This window comes from Mustela nivalis, assembly GCF_964662115.1.
Source record: "Mustela nivalis genome assembly, chromosome: 11".
Taxonomy (NCBI): Eukaryota; Metazoa; Chordata; class Mammalia; order Carnivora; family Mustelidae; genus Mustela; species Mustela nivalis.
Genome location: NC_139030.1, coordinates 86,451,622 through 86,474,360, shown reverse-complemented (window position 1 = coordinate 86,474,360; position 22,739 = coordinate 86,451,622). Strand labels below are relative to the sequence as shown.

The 22,739-nt window shown below is 54.5% G+C and overlaps 2 protein-coding genes and 1 long non-coding RNA gene across 12 annotated transcripts in view; 1 reads left to right on the top strand and 2 right to left on the bottom strand.

The window, feature by feature from the left end:
* Positions 1 to 2,125, bottom strand: part of TNS1 (tensin 1) — a 221,448-nt gene extending 219,323 nt beyond the window's left edge. For all 9 annotated transcript variants that reach the window (XM_082690433.1, XM_082690451.1, XM_082690444.1 and 6 more), the window contains exon 1: positions 1,955 to 2,125. In XM_082690433.1, the coding sequence (XP_082546559.1) occupies positions 1,955 to 2,110 (156 nt within the window). In that variant the 5' untranslated portion in view covers positions 2,111 to 2,125. The remainder of the gene's footprint in view (positions 1 to 1,954) is intronic.
* RUFY4 (RUN and FYVE domain containing 4) lies at positions 1,680 to 22,200 on the top strand. Of its 2 annotated transcripts, XM_082690467.1 has the most exons (13): positions 1,680 to 1,892; positions 2,680 to 3,457; positions 4,586 to 4,746; positions 4,880 to 4,986; positions 6,415 to 6,540; positions 6,817 to 6,923; positions 7,270 to 7,413; positions 7,811 to 7,880; positions 8,738 to 9,364; positions 9,956 to 10,062; positions 15,723 to 15,869; positions 20,742 to 20,852; positions 21,385 to 22,200. In XM_082690467.1, the coding sequence occupies exons 3-13, from the start codon at positions 4,707 to 4,709 to the stop codon at positions 21,485 to 21,487; spliced, it is 1,689 nt and encodes a 562-aa protein (XP_082546593.1). In that variant the 5' UTR covers positions 1,680 to 1,892; positions 2,680 to 3,457; positions 4,586 to 4,706; the 3' UTR covers positions 21,488 to 22,200. The 2 variants fall into 2 exon arrangements, with proteins under 2 accessions (XP_082546593.1, XP_082546594.1); XM_082690468.1 differs by lacking the exon at positions 1,680 to 1,892 and having other exon boundaries at positions 2,433 to 3,457; positions 4,608 to 4,746.
* On the bottom strand, positions 11,925 to 20,840 carry LOC309844160. The gene is made up of 3 exons (XR_014300522.1): positions 20,755 to 20,840; positions 13,655 to 13,709; positions 11,925 to 12,317 (listed from the first exon to the last, which is right to left on the bottom strand). It is a non-coding gene; the product is annotated as an uncharacterized lncRNA (long non-coding RNA).
* Positions 22,201 to 22,739: the final 539 nt, after the last annotated feature.

Sequence of the window (22,739 nt, the reverse complement as noted above, 5' to 3'; positions counted from 1 at the left end):
GAGAAGAGAAGCTTAGCAGTCCTGTTGGAGAACAGGGGAACACGCTTAGTGGCAGCAACGGTGACATGTCGGTGGCACAATGTCAGTGGGAGTGCCCTGGCTAGGATCCCAGAGGCCGGAGTAACTTCTAAGCCCTGACTCCTGAGGGGAGCTGAGAGCCCAAGAGATGTTTATCTGCCACAAGAACGTGGTAAACGCCTCCTCCTCCAACCGAGCCAGGCCAGGGAGCGAGAGGCCGAGAGGCCGCCCGGCTGTTCTGTCCTGGGTCTCCTGAGACCTGCGGTATAAAGGGGGAGGGGGTGCGCTGCTGAGGGGAGAGAGCAGCCAGGGGCAGCGTCCCCCACTGGAGCCAGGGCCAGGAGAGTAGCACGCACAGGCCAGGCCGGGGCTGGGATGGGGTTTCATCCCGCAGACGAAGGAGGGAGTGAGTCATGGGCGAGCGCCAGGCCCTCTCAAGAGGCCGCTCAGAAACCAGCTCATCCGAATGCAGACAGACACTTGTCCCCATCCCTGTCCCTGTGGCTCTCACACACCCACGCACTCACTCCTCTTCCCACTCCTCCCTTCTCCTTGATCACCCACATCCACTGCCTCTGGCTTCTTCCTCAGGAGGGGTGCCAAACCCGACTACCTGTCCCTGTCCCTGTCCCTGCCTAGTGGCTCACCTGGTCCCTAGTCCACAGCCACCCGCATCACAAGTGCAGAGGTAGGGAGACAGAGAAAGCCAAGTGAAAAAAGGTCTGAGATAGGAACAGATGAGGGAGGGAGACTGTGAACTCACATCTGCCTGAAACCTCCAAGGACAGAGCGGGTTCTTGAGGCTCTGGGTCAGAGGAGAAGTCCTGATGACCTCTGGAAGGGCCTGACCTGAGGGTGTTGGGCCAGGTCACTTTCACTCTCCAGACTCTCTGCCCCCTTTGTGAGGACTGAGAAGCGATAGTCTGGGATACCCAGCTGACCCCCAGAGGCCTCACCCTACCCTGGGGCACTAAGCTAATTCAGGCTCCCATCCGAATCACACCTGCACCACCACCACAAGATCACACCTGCACCACCACCACAAGATCGGGACAAGTACTCTGCCCCACCAAGGCTGTCCCTCCTGGTACACTGTGTTGCCCGAACTCCGTGTGCCTCAGGTGGAGGGATGTAAGACCCCAGCATAATCCAAACCCAGAGCAGCAAAACAAATCTGAGGAGGCTGGAAACTTCCCAGCCCCAGGCCGGCAGGTAAGTTGGGATTAAGCAGGTAGCCTAGAGCAAGGTTACCTAGTCCTACCTAGTGACCCCAAATGTCTCCTTGTCCTCCACTTCCTCCTTGGAGAAATCTAGTGCCCACATATAGTGGTTCTCCCGCAGACAGAACAAACGCCCACCTCCCAGCCTGGGCCAATCCCTAACCCTCTGGGTCTGCTACCCATTCGCAAGGTGCCCAGACTTACCGGAAACAGAGAAAGGGGGACTGGTGTCGGAGGGGGGGGGGTCCAGCTCCCCAGATCATCTTTAGGTCAGTCCTTGCTCTGGTAGGGCTTTCCCGGGTTCAGAAGGCCCCTCCCTCCTGCCTATAGAGGTGGGCGACAACCGCCACAGCTACCCTGGGACCCACGGTCAACTCTGGACCAGCTCAGGGGAAATAAATTCTTTCAGAGCCTTTCTCCAGCATTCCCAGCCCGGCCCTAAAACTGACCTGAACCATTTGCCCTTTTAAGTGACGGTCCTACATTCGTCTCTTCCAAGGACACGAGAGACTCAGGAGGGATCTCGGCTCAGCTCGGGCCTCCTCACCCGGTAGCGGCCCGACCCGCGCCTCCACCCCCTCCACGCCCCGGGGCCATGGGCCCCGGCTTCGGGCTGACGGGCGCTTGCCCGGCGCGGCTCCCTACCTGTCTCAGGTAAGCCGGGCTCTGCCTGGCCACCGCCACCCGCTTCCCCCGGCCGCCCCGCGGCGTCCTACCTGAAGCGGCAGCCGCCCGCTTTCGGCGCGCCCGGAGGCCCCGGGCTCCCAGCGCTCGACCCGCGCCGAGGCCGGGGGGCTCCCCGGGGGCTGGGGGCCGCAGGGGGGCCCGGGCTCCAGCGCCTCGCAGCACACCAGGCTCACGGTGCAGCCCATCCGGCCGGGCGCCCTGCGGGCCGGGGGCGGGGACGCGGGCGCGGGGCGGGGAGCTGGGAGGGGGGTGTGTGGGGAGCCGGCCCCCGCCCCCCGGCCCTGGCCAGCGCGCGGCCGGGGGGCGCCCCGCACGTCGGAGGGGGTAAGCGGCGAGGCCCCCAGCGCGGCCGCGCCGGGAGCGTCCTGGACCCGCGCCGCCAGCCAGCCGGGGAGTGCGGGCCGGGCGAGGGGCCGGGACGCGGGCGCCCGGGCGCAGCCGGGGGCGGAGGAAGCCCGAGGGGCGCGGGGAGGGGCGGGGCGGCGGCGGCGGGGGCTCGCAGCCCGGGGCGGCGACCCGCAGAGTCTGGGAGCGCGAGAAAAAGACCGACGGCGCGACGGGGGAGGCAGGAAGCAGATAAGAAGAGAGAGCAAGGAAGAGACCGCGGACGCGGGGACCCGGGGGACGGGGGCGGGGGGCTGGGGAACGAGGCCTCTGCGCGGGGACACCAAGTCCCAGAGAGGCAGAGACGCGCAGGAAGGGGCGGCGGGAGGGCAGAGCCGGGCTCGGCCACTGCGTGTGCCACTGTTTACAGGCGGTTGCTGAGGTCTGGAAAACCGGAGTCTGCGGGGGAACCTGCTCCTCTGTTCTTAGCCCCCAGGACCCGCCTTCGGGGCACCCCAGCCTAGAAAAACGGGGACCGGGAGGTGGAAAGACCCCAGCCTCAAGGAGGCGGAGCCCAGCCAGGGTGGAAGGGCCACGGCCCCAGGGACACCCAGCTGGCCGGGTCCTGGATCCAAGCCTTCGAAGTGGTTTCACTTCCATTCTTGGGGGAGAGGGGGCGGGTCGGGCAGTATGGCACTGGGGACCCGGAGACTAAGGTGGGGAGGAGGACAGGGCGATGGGGAGGACAGGGTCCCCACCTGCACCAGACTTCCACCGAGAGACTGAAGCCTGGCAGAGGAGCCGGAGGAAGGGCAATCCCAGCCTCTTGGTGCCGCCTGGTGGGGACAAGGAAGAAAGACAAGAGCAAGTGACCGTGGTAACAAGGGAACTTGCAGGGGGGCAATTGCTGCTGTCCCTCAGAGTGAGCTGGTGTGTGGCCAAGGAGTGACTCTAGCACGGGGTCTGCCTGAAGGGTACCACCCCCCAGTTCACCCATTCTGCCCTGGCACCCTGGGCCCTGCCTCTACCCCCTCTCCCCCCACCCACCATGTTCTGTGCTCCTCCTGCTCTGAGCAGGGTTTCCCCCTCCAGGGTGCTGGGCTGGGCCTGAGTCACTTCCCCGGCAGCATTCCGGGAAAGGAGGTGCAGGACCTGCAGTCACAAGGGACAGGCTCAGTCTGCAGTGCCCGCTCTCCAGGCCTTCCCAGGTGAGGAGCTGGGAGGGAGTCTGGGGGAGGCTGGAGAAAGGGGGCAATACCAGGGGTGGGGCGTGGGGCAGAGGCTCCTGGACAGAGAAGAGGGAGCTGAGGAGGCCCATCTAAGTGCTCATGGATTGTGTAGAGTGGACCAGAAGGGGACACAGAGACCCTCAGTCTGCCCTTGGGTCTACAGGTGGGGAAACTGATGCCCAGGAAAAGCAAAAGGTCACACAGTGAGTTAGTAGCAGGATCAGGATGGGGACCCAGGTCTCTTAACTCCCAGCTCAGTGTCTCCTGAACACCACCCTCATGCAGCCTCCCTCATTTACCTTCTTTTCTCACTCCCTCCCCCTCCACTGTGTCCCCTGCTTCTTCCTTCCCACCCACCGCTGGGTTCCAGCAACATCAGCCTGGGAGGCAGGGCATGTGGGTTTCCCATGCCCGGCCTTTCCTCCAGGTTACATCAGGATAAGCCACCGGACCCCAGCAGCCCCAGGGTTCCTCTCTGAGCCCCAGGACCCACTGAGGAAACAACAGGCTGCAGTTCCCCTGGGAGAGGACCACGGGATTAAAACCAGCTGCCCTGCTCCCACACATACCCTGTGGGTCATATTCTGGCACAGCCCCAGCTCTAGGGTCTCATTTTACTTCTACCTCCCTTTCCTCAAAGAACACACATTTTCCACTCAGCTGGGGACCCGGAAAGGATGAATGTGTGTCTCAAGGCAGATGACTGCTCCAACAAGCTCCCTGTGGGGAACAGGAGTGACTCTCCCTCAGCCCAGTGTCCTCACGCAGGAGCATGAACGGGTCTGCTCATGCCAAGTCGCCCCGTGTGAGGGCGCACAGTCCAGAGTTCGAACTCAACTCTAGCTTCTCAGCTTAGAGCTTTGTGATATCGGATCAAAGACTTCTCTGTCTGTCTGAGCCCCCCTTTCATCTTGTATCGAATGGAGTTACTGACCTCCTAGATTATTATGGGGACTGAGTAAGACAACGATGTCAGGCATGGAGCATGGCGCCTGACACCCAGGAACTACCCCCATTCATGGGGGCCACACGATCACGTTCCCACGCCAGCCTACAAGGAAGAGCTGGAGTGTTTATCCTACCTGTGAACTCACTGTGTGTCCCTAGACATATCCCATTTCTGGCCCAGGCTGTGATTCCTCCCCTGGGTAAGGAGCCATCCAGGAAGGGGCTCCTTTCCGGGTTGATCTCCCAGAACCACGAGGAATCCCATCATTCTGAAATCCTCATGACGGAGGAGGGGGCCGTCCTCACCAGAAACCTGAAAGGTGAGTGCGTCTGGAGAAATTTTCTGGGCTTGAGTTGGGGGAGAAGGGAGGGGTCTTGGGAGCCCCTCTGTCAGAGCCCCCACGACCCAGAGCCTGATGATGTCCACCATCCTCCTGCCCCCACCCCCTCCAGCTGCTGTCTCGGCCATCCTCCAGGGCTACGGGGGCCTGCAGCGGCCAGTGACAGATGCCAGTGCTGAGCTGCACACACTCTGTGGCTGCCTGGAGCTGCTCCTGCAGGTGACCCCCTCCCTGCCTCCCTCCCACCCTCCATCTCTCTGGGCCCAGATAGCCAGGAGGGTTTTCCCAGATACTGAGGAAGAGCCACTGACTAGTTTCAGCCCACTCAGAGTCAGCAAGCCCTTCTTGACATCTGACCTCACTCTTGGGGGTTGACACCATAGCCTCGGAAGTAAGTGGGGGCCCAGCTGGGGCCAGGTGGGGACGGGTGGGGCAGGGCGGTCACCCAGCTCTGAGGACTGAAGTTTCAGAGGCAAAATATCCTTGGGCTGGCCTTCCTGCTGCTGGCCGTTTTACTTAGTACTTACCATGGGCCAGGCTAAGCCTTCCTCCTGTCCCACCTTATTACATTCTCATTCTAGCCCCTTGAGGTGCCTGATGACCCTGCCACCCCCACGGATGCACACACACTCACAGCCTGTGTGTGTCTCTGTGTGTGATGCACATGTGGTGTGAGTGTACATATATGTAGGCATGAGGTGTGTCTGGTGCATGTGTCGATCTCCTGCCGGTCTACCCCTCATCTGCTACACTCCAGTCACGTTGGACTCCTTGATCTTCCTCAAGCATGCCAGGAACTCACCCACCTCAGGGCCTTTGCACTTGCGATGCCCTCTGCCTAGACTGCTCGTTCCTCAGAAATGTGGATGGCACAACTCATTTCCTTCAGATCTGGGCTTGAGTCACAGTTCCTTAGTGAAGTTCTCTCTAGTTTCTCTAATCCAAATTTTTTCAGATTTGGGAGAAGGGGGAGAAGAGCACAAGCAGGGGAGCGGTGGCAGAGGAAGAGGCAGCAGAGGGAGAGGGGAGAACTGATCAGGGAGCCTCACGTGGGGCTCCATCCCAGGACCCCGTGATCATGACCTCAGCGGAAGGCAGATGCTTAACCGACTGAGTGACCCAGGGACCCCTCAAATCCAAATTTTTAACATACGCACACAAACCCTAAATCACAGACACTCAGGCATACACTCCACACATACACACGACACACTCACAGACATCCCACACCACACATACATACATGTGTGCGCACACCACATACTTTCAGGTCCCCTTCCCTTCTTTATTTTTCTCCTTAGTAGTCAGTACTGCCATAACATATGTTTTACTTATTCGATTTGTTCATTGTCTGTCTCTACTACCAAGTGTAAGCCCATGCGGGCAGCTTGTCCACTGCTGAATTCCCAGGGCACAGAACGAAGCCCGGCACAAAATAAGTGCTCCACAAGTGTTACTGGAGTGCATGACTAGAATACCAAAGGCTCAGAGAGGTCCAGCACCTTGCTCGAGGTCACACAGCCAGTAAGGGCCAAGCCAGGTCTGCCCACAGTAGCCCTGTCCTCTCTCTGTGTGCTGGGATACAAGGTGGGTGCGGGGCGGGGGGGAAACATTTCTATGCTTTCCTGTCCCTCATCCCACTACCAGTTTGACCAGAAAGAGCAGAAGAGCTTCCTGAGGCCTCGGAAGGATTACTGGGACTTCCTCTGCGCCACCCTGTGGCGACAGCGGGGTAGCACGGAGCCGGCCCGCTTCATCCTCGCCCAGGACAAGGTATCCAGGGCCAGGTGGCCCTGCCACCGGGCCCTTGACAGGGATGACCTCCAGAGGCCCCCTTCCCACCCATCTCTGCTCCGCTGACCACAGACTGCTCACCTGGTTCTCAGGTCTCGTTAGCCCCACCCTCAGTATCCCTCCAACCACGTCTCTGCTCCCAAGACAGTACAAGCTCCCAGCTGGCCTCTGTGCTGGCTGAGTTCCCTTCATTCTCATAGCAGAGGGCCGTCCACCCCGCCCCCCACCACTATTCACCCGCTGTGCACTCTGCAGTCAAAGACACCTCTGGCAAAAGGCCGTGCCTTCATCCGCTTCTGCCTGGCCCAGGGACAGCTGGCCGAGTCCCTGCAGCTCTGCCTCCTGAACCCAGAGGTCACCAGGTAGGGCTCGCGGCACATGCTCCTCCTGACTCCCCCTAAGCCCACTGTCCTCCCCGTGAAACGTGCCTCCCCCCGCCCACCACCACATCCGGATGGATGGGTTAATGTCAAGGACAACTAAAACAAGAGCCATGAAGGAAAAGTAATGAAGAAAGGGCAAATGGAGGGGGGTGGTTAGAACACAAGAGTCCCAGTAGCACCATGATACTCAAGCCACCTGCTCCCCGAGGGCCTCAACCCAACCGTGGGAATCATGCCATGTGGTGGACAGCAGATTCTCGGGGGTTCAGGGGGCAGCAATAGTACCAAAGCCAAAGGCCAAAGGCGCTGGTCGCCATTACCACAGGGACTGGTATGGCCCCCGGAGCCCCCTGGTGTGCCCCGAGCTCCGGGAAGACCTCCTGGACTCTCTCTATGCTCTCAATGGGGTGGCCTTCGACCTGGACCTGCAGTGGCCGAACCTGGATGAAGCCTGGCCCATGTTCTCAGAGTGAGTGGGGGGGAGGGAGGCCCCCTCTTTCTAGGGCCTTACTGCCGGTTGACCACCACCCACCCCAAGCAAGCTCCAAACTCGGCCTGCTAGCCTTCCCTTCTTGCTGTCTGAGCCCCTGATGCCCCCCTCCCCAGCCTTCTGTTTTCCTGGGGTAAGCCCCTCATGTCCCATGAGGGACACACTCTTTAGGAGCCGCTGGATGCTGGGGGTGGGCCGTCAGAAGGATGAGCCCCGGGGGGACGTGAGGATGAGTGGTGGGTGGGGCACAGGCAGGGATAGAGAGAGCCGAGCCGGAGTTGGCCGTGAGGGCGGGAGGGGTGCTGCGGTGCCCGGGTTTTTCGACTGCTACCAGAGAGAGGCCCCCAGCCACCCCCGCCCCGCCCTTTCTCCACAGGTCCTGTCACTCCAGTCCCAGACGGACCCAGGGAAGAAGACCCAAAAAGAGCAAAGATTCCCCAAAGCAGGTGCCTCTGCCCAACTTCATTCCAAATCGCCTGCTCTACATCTCTGTTGGGCCTCCCAGGATGAGCAGTAACCAAGCAGATAGACAGACAGATATCAAGGAGAGAAGGAGACCGTTGGCACCATCCGTGGGAGGCAGGGGACCCAGGGTCGGGGGAAGCGCTCTGCTAGGTAACTAGAAGTAAGTAGGAAGGCCTCTGTCGAACAATGGGCAAACTTCTCAGTTCAGTTTGCCAAGGGAGCAACTGAAGAGCCAGGTTTCTGGGTTCAAATCCTAGCTCTGCCGCTAATAACCAAGGTCTTTAGCAAAGTACTTGTCTTGCCTTGAAGGTGATTGTGAGACAGTTGAGACAGACCATGTGTAGCCCAGAGCAAGGCCCCAGGCCACATGTTCAGGAAGTGGTGGCTTGTGGCTATTGTCATTCCCCAGTCTTGCTCTGCAACCCCTCAGCTTCCAGGCGCCAGGTACAGGTACCATGAGGACTCAGCCTTTGGCCAGAAGGGGGAACCTCTCATAACACAGCCCGTTAAGTGAGGTGATGCAGACATGCGCAGAAGAACACGGGAGCACACAGAAGGCTGCTTGAGAGAGGGGACTCTCGGCCCCTGTGGGTCTCTAACACCTGCCCCTATGGGCAGGTGTTATTACTCCCATTTCACAGGCAAGAAAACTGAAACACAGAGAAGTTCAGGGGGCAGAAAGGAGGAGAGGAGAGGGTAGGAAGAACTCGCAGGTCAGGGTGGGGAGGAAAGGAAAGAACACTGAGAGGCATCACTGCTCCCTGACCAGACAGGAACTCAGCCCCCGGATCCACCTGGGGTGCTGGTAACTGGGGGTGATTTGGGGGCTTCTCTGCAGATCCCAGCCACATATGGAGACCCCACAGGAGCCCAGCCAGAAGAGCCACACACTAGCCAAGCTGGTCTGCAAGCTGCGCCCAGGGAAGATGGGTTAGCTGGACTTCCCGGGGCCTGGCAACCCAAGCATCTTCTTCCCTTCGTGGAAAAGGAGAGAGAAGATCCCAAGAGCCTCGGGCCCCCACGGAGCACGTGGGAACCGGAGGGGAAGGAGCTTCAGCCAGCCCAGGAGAAGGGAGCCCCAAGAACTGGGGTCTGCCTGGAGAATTCAACCTCCAGTAGCCAGGGACAGGGGGAAGGGACCAACAGAGCTCCGAAGGAGGTGATAGGGACAGAGGCTGAGGGAAGAGGGGTTCTGCCCGGTGCAGAGGGGACCCACAAAGGGGAAACAGAGTGGGGTCATGTCCACAGGCTGCTGGCCTCCAGCCCCACAGGGACAATAGAGGACACAATGTCAGGGAGCTGGCAGAAGTGGAAGGCATCTAGCATTTGGGGGATGTCTGGGGTCCTACCGGACCTGGGAACAAAGGAAAACTCCACCCCAGAGAGGCCGCAAGAGGAAAAGGGAGTGACCAGTGTGACCAGGAGGAAGGAGCCGGCAGAAGTGGCCTTGCAGGATGTGGTCAAGGTGAGAGCTGCTGAGCGCTGTACCTGCCTTTTCTCCTCCCCCAACCCAGCCCCCCAGGTGGGAGTCATCAGTGGTGATGGGAGGGGCATCCTGTGCGGATCAATTCTGATTGGTCCGCACAGGATGATTATTCTTCGAGGGGGTCTTCTTGCTGTGAGCTCTCGCCAGGGCCACTTCATTCATCAGTCCTACGTGCCTGGCCCCTTGCGGGCACTTGAGTCTGAGACCCCTCCCCAGCAGCTCTCCGCCGGGACAGCCGCCTAGCGGCCCTCGTTGTACTTGCTTCTCCCGGAGATCACCAAGACTGATTTCAAGCTTTCCTTCGGCCTCCTCTCTAGCCGGGCGGGATCTTCATGCCCCTTGACTTCTGTAACTCTCATCCCTCAGCCAAGGAAGAAATGGCCCCAGGCTCACCCAGGGGCAGAACCTGGTGTCTAAGCTCCCGGTGCTGTGCCCAGTCCCGCCCTCCACCCGAGGGCTGTCTCGTCCGGCCTGGGGTCTCCGGAGATGTCGTGAGGTCAGACCCGGAGCTGGCATCTCCGCCCTCCTCCCTCAGCCTCCCTTCCCCTTCCTTTACTTCCCACCCCCAAGAGCCTGAGACATGAGCTCCGGAAGACCAAGGAGCAGGCCCGGCACCAGGAGCAGCTGCTGAAGGAGCAGGAAGGGGAGCTGAAGACACTGCAGGAGCAGTTCAGCAGGTAACCTTGGCAACTGTGGGCGCAAACAGGCCTGGCCCGGAGGTCCGCAGGACCGGCGGCTCTCCCTGGCTCCTGCTCGCCCCCTCGTGGTCACTTTGGGAAGCGCCTTCTGAGTGGCTCTCGCGCGGGGGGCACAGGCTCAGGAGGGTGAGGTTTGCGGGGCATAACTCCTGGGGCTCCTTGGGGAGCTCCCACTGGCCCCCAGCCCTGCCGGCCCCTCTCTCGCTGGCCTCCCCGAGAGCCTGCAGGAGAGGTGAATGCCTCCTGCCCCTCCCTCCCCTCCCACGCTCCCCTCTGCCCCTCTGCTGCCACTCCGCTCTTTTCAAGCCAGTCTCCTTCCCTGCTCTCCATCTTCCCTCCATACCCTCCTCTCATTTTCCTGCTCCCTGTTCCAGCCTCTCCTTCACCCTCGTGAGTCACAATCGTCATCATAACTAGCTCGTACGGAGCACTTACTAGGTCCCTGGCACCGTTCTAGGCGTTCCCTCCTAACCTATGAAGTAGGTTCTCTAAGAATCCCCATTTTATAGATAGGGCAACTGAGTCTCAAAGGTGCTGCACAATTCACCCAATGTCACCAGTTAGTAGAGGAGCTGAGGTCCGCACCCCAACAGCCGACTGCAGCACCGGACGGCTTACACACGGACCCTCAGGCCCTGTTTTGAGTGCCTGTGTTTATTTCAGTCCCCCCCCCACCTCTCCCGCTCGGCCCCCTCTCACCATCCAGCTTCTCCCACTTTCCGTCATGCTATTAACCTCAAGAGCCCAGAGCACACTCTCTCCATGTCTGAGTTTCTCTTTCAGAATTTTAAAAATATTTCCGCCATGCAAAGGTCTTCCTGGGTCTGACTCAGTCTCTGTGTCTGTCTCCTGTCGTCTCCGTGTGCCTCCGTGTGCCCACCCGGCTCTGTCTCTCACGTGTGGCCGACACCCACCTTGGGAGGTGCCAGCCCAAACCCCATTGGAGCCTGGGTAGTTGTGCTTCAGACTGAATCACGGGCCGCTTGACAGACTCTCTGCTTAAAAGGCTGAGAGAGGCTGCGGGCCCAAAAACCAACCCCAAAAGGCACCCCTCCCTGGGCTTCTCCCGCCGGATGCTTGGCTGAGCTTGGCAGTTTGGTCAGGAAAGATTCCTGTGACCCAGGCCCTAGGCGAACCCAGGGGCCTTGCCCACCCAGGAGCCTTCTCTGGGAATCACGATGGGCTGGAGGGAGCCGCTGGGAGATCCCAAAGAGACCACCAGGCCCAGGCTGCTCCCTCAGCTGGGGGAGCCCCTGTCTCATAGCCCACTATCCTGCCACCTGTTATCCTAGCCATTATCCCACAGACACTCAGATTGCCTACTCGGTGCCAGCCCTGTTGTAGCATATCAGAAATCTTCTTGCAGACAACACAGACCAAATCCCTGTTCCTGGGGAACGTCCCTTCTAGTCGGAGAAAGCCAATGGTAAATACGATAAGCAAGTTAATTGCATCGTGTCAGATGCGACAAGTCCTAAGAAGGAAGAAAGTCAAGCTGTGTCAAGGGGTATAGGTTAAATATGGCAGCATGGCCAGGGAGGGCCTCCGTGAAAAAGTGATGCTTGATCGAAGACCTGAAGGAAGTGAGGAATAAGCCATGTGCATATGTGGTAGAAGAACGTTCCAGGCAGTGGAACAGCAAGAGCAAGAGCCCTGGGGTAGGAATGGCCGTAGCAGGTCATCAGAACATCACAGAGGCCCAGTGGAGTGAAGGAGGGAGAGGATGGAGGGGCAAGTCAGTCAGGTAACAGGAGACCCTCACAGGTCATCCAGAGGACCTTCGCTTGCACTCAGAGTAAGATAGGAACCGCTGAGAGTCCTGAGTAGAGAAGGGACAAGAATTGACTTTTGGCTTTAATGTTAAGTATGTTTGCTTTTTTTTTTTTTTTTTAAACAGTTCAGTGGGGTTTTGTGTATTCATAAAATTGTGCCTTGATCACCATGGTTTAGGACATTTTCATCACCGCAAAGAGAAATCCCGTACCATGAGCAGTCACTGCCATTTTCTCCCAACCTGTCAGCTCTAGGCAAGCATTCATCTGTCCCCATAGACCTGCCTATTCCAGACTGATCTGTGCTCTCAGGGGCTGGAGGCTGCTGCTCCGTGGGGCTAAGCTGTAAGGAAGCAAGAGCGCTGATGAAGAAGGGGAGCACGGTGAAACCCCCAGATGTTCTCTGGCAATGGAGGTGCAGAGAAGCTGCAGGATTCTGGAGCCACAGTGAGGCCTGGCTTCCTGGTGGGAGAGAGAAAGACAGGCATCAGGAATGACTCTTGTTTTCCGGCCTGACCAGCTCGGAGTCCAAAGTCCCCGCTGACAGTTTGCCCTAGCAGGGCAGGCTTGTAGGGGGAAAGTCAGGAGCTGGGACGAGAGCATGTAAATTTGAGACGCCAGTCGGACGGGCAAGTGGAGCCGCTGGGCAGCACGGAGGGTGTAGAGCTCAGGGGAGAGGCATGGGCTGGGGATCTGCTGGAAAGTCAGCAGGAACAGAAGCTCCTGCCACTAGGAGGACGGAGGATGTGCTCCCCTGCCGCCTGGGGTCCAGGGAGCTTGGGAGGAATGTCACACTCGGGGGGGGCTGTGGGCACCAAGCTGGGATGGGCTGTCTCACCACCGCCAGACAGAAGTGCCGTGGGGCCCACTAAGTCAGCCAGCAATAGTGTTGTCCCTCTACTGAGGCCGTGAGCGGGGTGACAGCAGTCAGCAGAATAGGCGGGGTTTGGGGACGGGGAGACAGATGATAATTCAACAAATGGAAATGGGATGTCAGCTAATCATGGGGGCTGTGGGAAAACATCAGTCCAGGAATAGGGATAGAGATGGGAGTGCTCCTGAAGGGGGCCCGCGGATGCAAAGTCCCTGTGGGGCTGGAGCAGAGGGACACTCTCATGTGCTCTGCAAGGCTGGAGGAGAGTCTTGAGCGGGAAGTGGGGAGTCGCCAGGGCTTCAGGATTGATCTGTCTGTGGTGTGGAGAATAGACTAAAGGTGGGCAGGGGTGCGGCCCCTGGGTGCAGAGCCCCAGGCTAGACACACAGGGGAGACACAGCCGACCAGCCAAGCACCAGACCCCAGCAGACCAACCAGGGGCCAAGAAAATACACTTGGAACTGAGCTATGGTGCATGCGATAACCACTTCCCAGCTAACCACTTTCCTGGGAAGGAAACTGGCCTTCCCTGTTTGGCCTCCAGTCCCTGATTTGCAAAAGGAGATGGTGCTCGAGTTCCTCCTACAGCTCTGATGCTCTCTGAGACCATCTGCCAAGCAGGTGGGTTTCCTCTGTCCCTGGGTAATACCTCAAAGCAAAAGTGATTAGATCAGGTGTGAGTGGAAGAGGTCCTCAGATAGGGAATTAGGCAAACATCACATTTCTCCTCCTCTCGCTCCCCAGTGAGCTTCTCTGGGGCACACCAGGGGCTTATAACCCATCCCTTGCTCCCAGCCACTGCCCACTCCACTCTGGTGCTATAAACCACTGGTGACCAGGGCCCTGACTGGATAAAAGTGTGGGGAGGCAGAAAGAGTTGATGGCCTGACAGGTCTGCCTCCAGATTTCTGCTCCCTCCACTTACCAAACCTTGTGGCCCTCAGCAGTGTGATTTCCTCTCTGAAGCTCTATTTTCTTTCCTGTAAAATGACAACAGTCTTACCTGTCCATACGTTTGTGAAAATTAAATGAAGCCAGGCTATAAAACACTGAGCTCAGGGTCTAGCATGTAGTAGGTGTTCAATAGACTTGAATTCCTCCGTGTCCCCTCCTGCACCAGGAGTGTCTGTCAACCCCCACTTGAAATACTTCAGTGGATTTCCATTGCACTGAGGTCGAAGCCCCCTCCTCTCGGGGCCAGCGAAGCAGAGATCAGGCCCTGTCTCCTTCCCACCTCATCTCTTGCCCACCCCCACCTCCTACCATTCATGAAATTCCAGCTTCCCTTGTCTTCTTTCAGTTCCTCAAAGAAGACAAGCTCTTGCCAACTTGCGGACCTTTGCATGTGCCTTTCACTGGCTCTACATGGCTGAATTCTCATCTTTTGGATCTGCTCAAAGGTCACCTCATCTTGGGAGCCTTTCCCAAGCACCCTCTCAAGTCTGTCCCTGCCTCTCCTATATGCCGGTCATACCCTTAGCTTCACCGTGTCACTGGCCTGTCACTTGCTTTGACCACTGCCCCAGACACACTCTAAGCTCCACCAAGAGCCATAGGCACTGCTCCTATGCCCCCTCTAACAGCCCCTGGCACACAGGAGGTGCTTAATAAATGTTCCCTCCCACCTCAAAGACACACTGTAACGCATGCAAGTAAACTAGCTGGACAAAACGAAACGCCAGTACTAAGTAAGGATACTGGAGACCAGAATGTTCATTAAAAGTCCAAACACGGCCCTGAGCACAAGAACAGCCTTCCTTAGGCTGGAGGGACTGGCGGGTCTGCTGGAATTTCCATGGGTATCTGTAGTCGATTTGATCTCACAGCCCACCCGGCTTTCTTTCTGAGGCCTGCTACTCAGCAGTGTTGTAAAAATTCATAATTCAGTTCATTGTGAAGCCTCTAGCAAAGCTTCAAACACACTGAAGCCCAGGGTGGCGCCACGCACAGACAGACAGACACACACACACACACATCTGAGGTCACAGGATGTGTGGACCCGCCTTTGCAACACCCTCCTATCTGAGCGATGTAGGGAAGGGCTGGGACCTTCTTACTTCCAGTCCAGCACATTTCTTGGAAGAAATCTTCTAGGAAGCCACCAAAGACAAAAGGAAGAAGCCAGAACAGAGCTGAGGCAATGCCAGCTCAAACTGAAACAAAAATTTATGAAAGCCATATGTTTCATATTGCCTTTTTTAATTGAAAAGACAATGTACCATAATTTTTCAAAATATTTTAATAGCTAAAAATCACCCCAAGTCCTCTACCACTAATCCCCCCCCCCAACCCAATGATTGTTCTCAGCTAGGCACAGCCCAACCAGCCTGGGGCCCCAGACACCAACAGTGTCCATTTGGTGTATGTGGTATGGTGTGTTGTGTGTGTGTGAGCATGTGTGGCATAGGAGGGTGTGGGGATGTGGAGAATGTGTGTCTATGTGAGTGTGTGTGTGTGGTGTGGTGTAAATGTGTATATGTGCAGTGTGTATGGTATGCGTGTGTTCTGTCATACGCATGTGGTATGTGTGTGTTATGTGGTATAGATGTGTTGTGTTGTGAGTGTGTTATGTGTATCTATGATGTGTTGCCTCATGTGTGTGAGTGTGCTACCAGCATGTAGTATGTGATATGTGTGTTATATGTGTGTGTGATGTGTGTAGTATGTGTGGTGTATTGTGACTTGTGTGGTGTGTGTTGTGTGGCATAGTGTTCGTGTTGGGATTGTACACAGTGTATGTGGTATGTGGTGTGTGTGTGTATGTGCAGTGTGGCACAGGGGGATTGTGAGAGGCGGGAGTACATGTGTAGTGTGTATATATACATGAGCGTGTGTGTGGTTGACATGTGTACATGTGTGAGGCATGTACAGTGTGTGTGCACACCTCAGCTGTGGGAGGCACCACCAGCTTCCCCCAAGAGCTCCTCAGCAGGCAGAGGCCTGGCCTACCTCAAGCACAAACGCAGAGAACTGAGTCCTCCTTCTGTGCCCAGGTGTCAGGAGGAGAGGGACCAGCTGCAGACAGAGCTTGAACAGAAGCAGCAGGAGGCTGAGAGGAGGAATGCCATGTATGAGGAGGAGCTCGGAGGGCAGCAGGACCTGGTCCGCGCCATGAAGAGGAGGGTGCTGGAGCTGATTCAGTAAGGGCGGACACAGTGGGGCTGGGGTGTGGAAGGGGGGATGGCCTGGGATGTGGAGACTGGGGAATGAAAATTCTGAACCTTCTCTGTATGCTAACTCCTCTTTTGGCCACCCCAGCTGTTCTCCTCATTTTATAGATGAGAAAACTAAAGGTCAGAGAGGCAGACTTGGCCACCAAGGACACACAGCATATAAATTACAGAGAGTCCTCTGGCTCTAAGGGATACCACCACTCCAATGCACCCGCACATACACACACCTACAAAGTTAGGGGAAAGGAAAGGAGCTCACGGATAGAGAAGGAATTGAGAGAAAGGGGAGGTTAACTAAGAGCAAAGCATATATCCTGTGCCTGACTGCCTGCTGGGCTTCCATACACCAGGCCTGTGGGCCATCCTGGGTCATCTGCCCTAGGTTCCAGAGGCTGGGCTCACCAGGATCAATTCCAAACCACTAACACACTGGGGGATGGAGGAGTTATAGAAAGCCTGGTTTCTGCTTTTCAGGCCAGTGGGGAGCTAATGTTATACTTTGACCCAGTTCAGGAAGCAGGGTACCACTGGACTCAGCTTCCATTAGAATCGGAAGGTCATGGAGGGATCATCTAGGGCTAAATCCTCTGGCACAAAATCCAAGTGATACTAAAGCTGAGAGAAGGCAGAGGTCAACCTGGAAAGAACAAACCAAGAATTTAAGGAGTGATCTCCTTCAAGGAGCTGTCAACTTGGAGAAAGGGGGACATACAATGTTAGCTTTATAGCTCACAAAACAATTTGAGGTAGCCAACAATAAAAGACATATATACACACACACAGACACACACACACATGCACACACACATACATATGCACACACACATATATATAATTATTATATATAATATATATGATTGTTAAAGAAAAATAGATGAAATCAAAGAGAAAAAAATATATACTCCCAAGATATTAGGATTAGTGTTAGGGTTGAAATTTAACTCTGAGCATCTTGGCAGCAGAATATAAAATGGAAACACAGAAAGTTGACTAAACGTCACGAGGCATTCCAAGGAAATACGCCAGTGCATCAGGAGGGAAAAATGCTTTTCCTCATGTTAAAGAAACTCATCCCAAGATCCCAGGCTACACAGTATAATGTCCCTTGCAGAAGCGTTATGGAAAATCTGGCCCTAAGCCAAAAGAGGCAGTGGAAAGCCCTAGACACTGACTTCTGCATCAAGATGGTGATGATGACACCATGGTGATGATGGTGAAGATGACACAATGCATCACATATTTTCCATCCTGAGATCTCACTAGAATGATCAGAAAGAAAGAAAGAGAGAGAGAGAGAGAAAGAAAGAAAGCAAGAAAACTTGTAACAGAAAGGTAGAGGAGCCAACAACAGAGAAGAGACTTCAGCTACTTTCCAGAAACTGGAAAATGGATGAAAAAGTAGATACTGGATTTAGCCCAAGTTAGAACTTCAGGGCCCAGAAACACCAGGGACGTAGATGGCAGAAATGACATGGGTGACAGAAATCAGGAAAAAATAACTGATAAAGTTATTAGAAAGAGCAGTGTACCCTGCTTTCTGCCTGCCTCCCTGACTGCAGAATGTCAACACTGAGGGTTCTATCTCCCAGGCAAATAATTAAAATGCCCTTCTTTTAAAAAAAGTTTGATGCCGCCAAATGAAAGGGCAGTGTGTTCTGACATTCGACAGTCCATGGGGCAAGTAGCTCCCTGCCCAGTCCTTTCTAAAGGGAAGCCATAAACCAACCAACCGCCCTGTCCACTACTTGAGGCTCCAGCAGCTTGAACATGAAATGGTAACCAGATCCCCAGATGTTTGAAAAGAATCTAGAACATAAAGGGGGGAGACAAAGATAAGCAAACCAAAAAAATTCATCTCCCATGAAACACAGTGCTGTGGAAAGTGACCATCCAAAGGTGAGAAATGTTCTTGGAAATTAAAAATATCTCTCAATTTTTTTTTTAAATTCATAAGGACTGGAAAAGAAAAAGGAGGCAGTCCCTCAGGGCATAGCTTGCAGGGCATGAAGAGATGGAATACATGAGAGAAACAATTGCAAACATAAAGAATCAATCCAGGAGTTTCACTGTCTTCTCCAACTGACAATAATTCCAAAGAAAGACAAAATAAAATCAAGGATATTATCAGATAAAAAGCTGAGAGACTTTCCCAGCTCTTGGGGTCACAGGTCTCCAGATATAGAAGATGTCACTGAGTAATCAGCACAACAATTGAAAGGAAGGGAAATGCATGTCGAGATACAGTGTGTGAAATCTCAGTGAAATAAAGATGAGGGCAATATACTCAGACACATCACTTATAAAAGAAGTAGGACACAGAAAAACATGTTAGGGGTCAATGGCGCCTGGGTAGCTCGGTAGGTCAAGCAGCTCTTCATCTTGGCTCAGGTCTTGATCTCAGGGTCGAGGTCAAGCCCTGCATTAGGTTCCACACTACATGTGAAGTCTACTTAAAAAATAATAATCATCAATGTAGTCATACTTTCAAGTTCTGAGGAAAGATAGCTTTTGCCCCGGAATTCTAGGTCCGGCCAAACTATGAAGCCAGTAGGGAAGGTGATGCAGGAAAGACGTTTTTCAGAAAGACAGGTCACAGAAAATGCACCTCCCACACAGCCTTTCCTGGGAAGTTAATTAAGGATGTACTTCAGAAAGACAAGGAAGTAAGCCAAGAAAGGAGAAGATGTGGGATTTAGGGAACAGTCGTGGTAGCCCAGGAGAGAAGAAAAGGGAATCCCCAAGATGACAAGAGGACAGCAAGCCCAGGGAACAGTCAGTACAGACTTCAGCAGAAGTATTGAGGACCCAGGAGGAAAGTCTCTGGGGAGAAAGAGAATCAACAGAATAACTGATATGATGAACAATTTGTTGGGGGGAGGGAATAATTTGGCTATGTGAAAGGTATGTCATGCAAGGAGCAAAGGAAGGCAATTGCAAAGTCCTGGAAAAACAGAAAACTTCCAAGAAAGGAAATGTGTAGAACACATCTTAGCTGTCCTTGAAGCAATATATTTATATGTTGTCTAATACAGTAAATACTATTTATCGATTTTTTTTAAATGTTGGAATTAACCTAAAGACCAAGCACAGAAAACAACTGCAATTACAGAACAAATGTCCATTAGCACTTAAACAATATTACATATAGAATAGAATCCAACAGAATTTCTGTGAGGATGGAAATGTTTTCTATCCGCCCTGTCGAATATGGTAGCTACCACTCATGTGTAGCAACTGAGTACTCCACATGGGTTTTGTGGGACTGAAGAACTGAAGTTCTACTTGTGGTTCATTTTAGTCAAATTAAATATAGATTAAAGTAGCCACATGGGCCTAGTGGCTACCATATTGGATGTTGAAGGAAAAGATGAGTAGGAGAGGAGAAGAGGAGGCCCCCCGAAGAGGAAGGGATGCTGGCATCATCATATTACAGAATGGCAGTCCGGATGCTATCTGTGCTTCATAGGATGAGTGAGAAATAAATGTGTGAGCATATTCTGGAAAACTACAATCGTGAGAGAGGACCCAGAAATGGGATATTCTGGAGAGGAAGGAGATGGAGTCAGTGGGGATGGTACTAACTAAGCTAACCCCCTGACATCAAGGTAAGGTGTTCTCTCTTGATGTGTCAAAGAGAGAGGATATGAGCACATTACTTAAGTGTGAAAGTAACATCAAGGAGAAAAAGCTAAAAGTATAAGAAGTGGTTTGTCACTGAGATCAGAAGGAGTAGGGAGGGTGTCTGTTTCCTTCTGGTATAAGTTCTTCTGTACTATTGAATTTTATGAATCATTTTGATTAAAAAAAATATTTTTTTTCTGAAGAGGAAAACAGAGGGGGAGGGGCAGAGGGAAAGAGAAAAAGAATCTGAAGCAGGCTCCACACCCTGCTCAGAGCTGGGGGCGGGGCTCAATCTTGCAAAACCCTGAGACCGTGACCTGAGCCAAGAGTGGGAGCTTAACCTACTGATGAACACAGGTGCCCCCTAAACATCCTTTAAAAAAAAAAACAGGGGGTGCCTGTGTGGCTCAGTGGGTTAAAGCCTCTGCCTTCGGCTCAGGTCATGATCCCAGGGTTCTGGGATCGAGTCCCGCATCAGGCTCTCTGCTCAGCGGGGAGCCTGCTTCCTCCTCTCTCTCTGCCTGCTTCTCTGCCTACCTGTAATCTCTGTCAAATAAATAAATTAAATCTTAAAAAAAAAAAACAGTGAGGATAGTTTTGCTGGAGTGTATCATACATAACCAGAAGGATTTGTATCAAGTGCCAAATGAAAGCTAGGAGCATTATAAGAAACTGCTGGGGTCTCCTTGGAGGAGGTGGGCTATGAAGGCTATGTGGGGCTAGGGGGACCCGGGTGTCACCATCTGTCTTCCCAAAGACTACAGACTCCCTCATCTCTTGTGTGTGTGTGTGTCTTTCATGGTCTCTTCATTTCTGTCTTTCTCTACCACTGTCTCTTTCTGTCGCTTCGTCTTTCTCTGTATTTGTCTCTCCCTCTCTGTGTGTGTCCCTGACTGTCTCTGCATCTTGTTCTCTTGGTCTTTCCCTCTCTCTCTACATTTATCTCACCATCTACCTCTCTTTATCTCCCTCTCCATCTCCCTGACCTCCTTTCTCTCTGACCGTCTCTCTTTCTGTCCCTTTGTGTCTCCCTCTCATTTTCTATGTCTCTTTCTGCTTTGCTGTCTCTCTCTCTCTTTTTCCCTTTGTATGTGTCTCGGGATGACTCTCTCTCCCTCTCTATCTCTTCTTGGTCTCCATATTTCTCTTTCTCCCCGTCTTGGTCTCTCCATCTTCCCATCGCTTTGTGTGCCCCCCCCCCCCCAACCCGCCCGTCAGAGAGAAGGATGACCTGTGGCAGAAAGCCCAGCATCTGTCTTCCATGGCCCCCGGATGCTGTGTGGACTGCAACAAGATCTTTGGCCGGCTGTCTCGGCGATACCCGTGCAGGTAACTGAGAGGGCACAAAAGTCTTGTTCCGGGACAAGTGCCGTTTCCACCAGCCCACAGTACTCTGCCCCTGCTCAGAAGGGAGGGACCCAGGAACTGGGGGTTTATGAAAACCACTTAATGTTGGCCACTCACTTTACACAACAGTTAGCGTGGACATGAACCAGAACAGTGGGAAGAGGTCAGATAAGCAACAGTGTCTGGAAGATGGGACTGTGCAATCCTTCCGAGAAGAGACAGATGAACAGGCTTCTGGTCTGGGAGGAGATCTGAACAGAGGAAGCTACTCCCCTCACCTTCTGGGAACAGGGTGGCAGGACTAACCATGGGAGGGGGCGAGCAGGAGACCCTGTCTTTAAATCTTTGGATTTAAAGGACTCTGGAGGGGGTGGAGCATTGAGACACCTTTTAGGAAAGGGCAGGCCTCCTTGGACAGACCCAGGGCTGCTCTGCTGGAAGCTAGGAGCAAACCCCATGCTCCCCTCGCACGCATACGCCCAGGAGCTCCCCACTCTTCCTTCCTCTGTTCCAGACTCTGCGGAGGCCTGGTTTGCCATGCCTGCTCTGTGGATTACAAGAAGAGAGAACGCCGCTGCCCTCCCTGCTCTGAGAAGGGAGAAGCTCAATCCAGCTGACCGGCTCACCCAGGACGGGCCACCCACCCCACTCCGGTCACCTCCCTCCCCTCCACCCTTTCCATTCCTCTTGTCTGACCAGTCCTGCCTTCTAGAAGGTGATGACCTAAGACAGACAGCCCTTGCGCGCACCCGCAGTGTGAGAGTGGAAGCAGCCGGCTGGCCGGCAGGAGGCGGGAGTGAGGAGGCCTGCTGGAGCCCTGCACCCCCCACCCACGAGTGGGGTGGCTTGACAAAGCCCACAGCTGTCCGTGCTTCTCCCGTCCGTGAGGGCGCCAGCCATCCGCCTCCCTGAAGGCCTTCCGTGCTCAGAACATCCTGGACCGAGAAGACGCCTGGGCCCTGACGTGCCTGGGCAGCCCACCTCGCCAGCCACTGCTCATCTCACGCAGCAGTGTCCTGTCTGGAGTCGGCTTTGAAGGTCTGCTTTGGCAAGGTTTCATTTTTTACAGCTTTCTTGAGGTCCTATGGACGTTGAACACACTTCACACACATTGCACAACTGGATGGGTTTTGACTTTAATATCCACCCATGAAACCATCACCATATTCACACTCAGGAGCACACCATCAGCCCCAGACCTTCTTCATGTCCTTTGTAAGCTCTCCCTCCCAATCTCTCCCTCCCACTCCCAAGGCAAACCCTTACCTACTTTCTACCATTAGACACTGGTTTTCCGGAATTTTATATAAACGCAATCATGTGGCATGCATTCTCTATGGTCTGCCTTCTTTCACTCGGCGTCCTTATTTTGGGGTTTTTCCATAGTCCCTGTTTACTGTTAAGTAGAACTCCACTGCATGGAGAGACCACAATTTTGTTGACATGTTCAGCTGTTGCCAGACATTTGGATTGTTTCCAGTTTGAGGCTGTTACACATACATTTCCTGCGATCAGCTGCATACAAATCTTTGTACAGACATCGGCTTTTATTTCTCTTGGGGAAACACCCAGCAATGATATGGCCACGTCCATATCATTGATATGGTATATGTTTAACTTTTAACAGTTGTTGTTAAAAACTGAGTTGTTTCCCAAAGAAGCTGCGCATCGTCCCTTCCCACCAGCGGGCGCTGGGAGTCCCAGATGCTCCCCAGAGCCCAGACACAGGGCTTGCATGGGCCTCCCTCGGTCTTCTTTCCTCCCAACCACTGTGGTCAGTCCCAAGTGGGGAGTGCCTGGACGGAGGGGCAGAGACCAGGTGACTCTCTTCGCACAGTACTCAGTCAGCTACATTTTTTTTTAAAGATT

Excerpts from the sequence above, each read along its gene's own strand:
- RUFY4 (XM_082690467.1), top strand. The coding sequence starts at position 4,707 with ATGACGGAGGAGGGGGCCGTCCTCACCAGAAACCTGAAAG. Across the intron at positions 7,881-8,737 it reads GCAAAGATTCCCCAAAGCAG|ATCCCAGCCACATATGGAGA; the intron begins GTGCCTCTGCCC and ends GCTTCTCTGCAG. Across the intron at positions 9,365-9,955 it reads CCTTGCAGGATGTGGTCAAG|AGCCTGAGACATGAGCTCCG; the intron begins GTGAGAGCTGCT and ends CCCACCCCCAAG.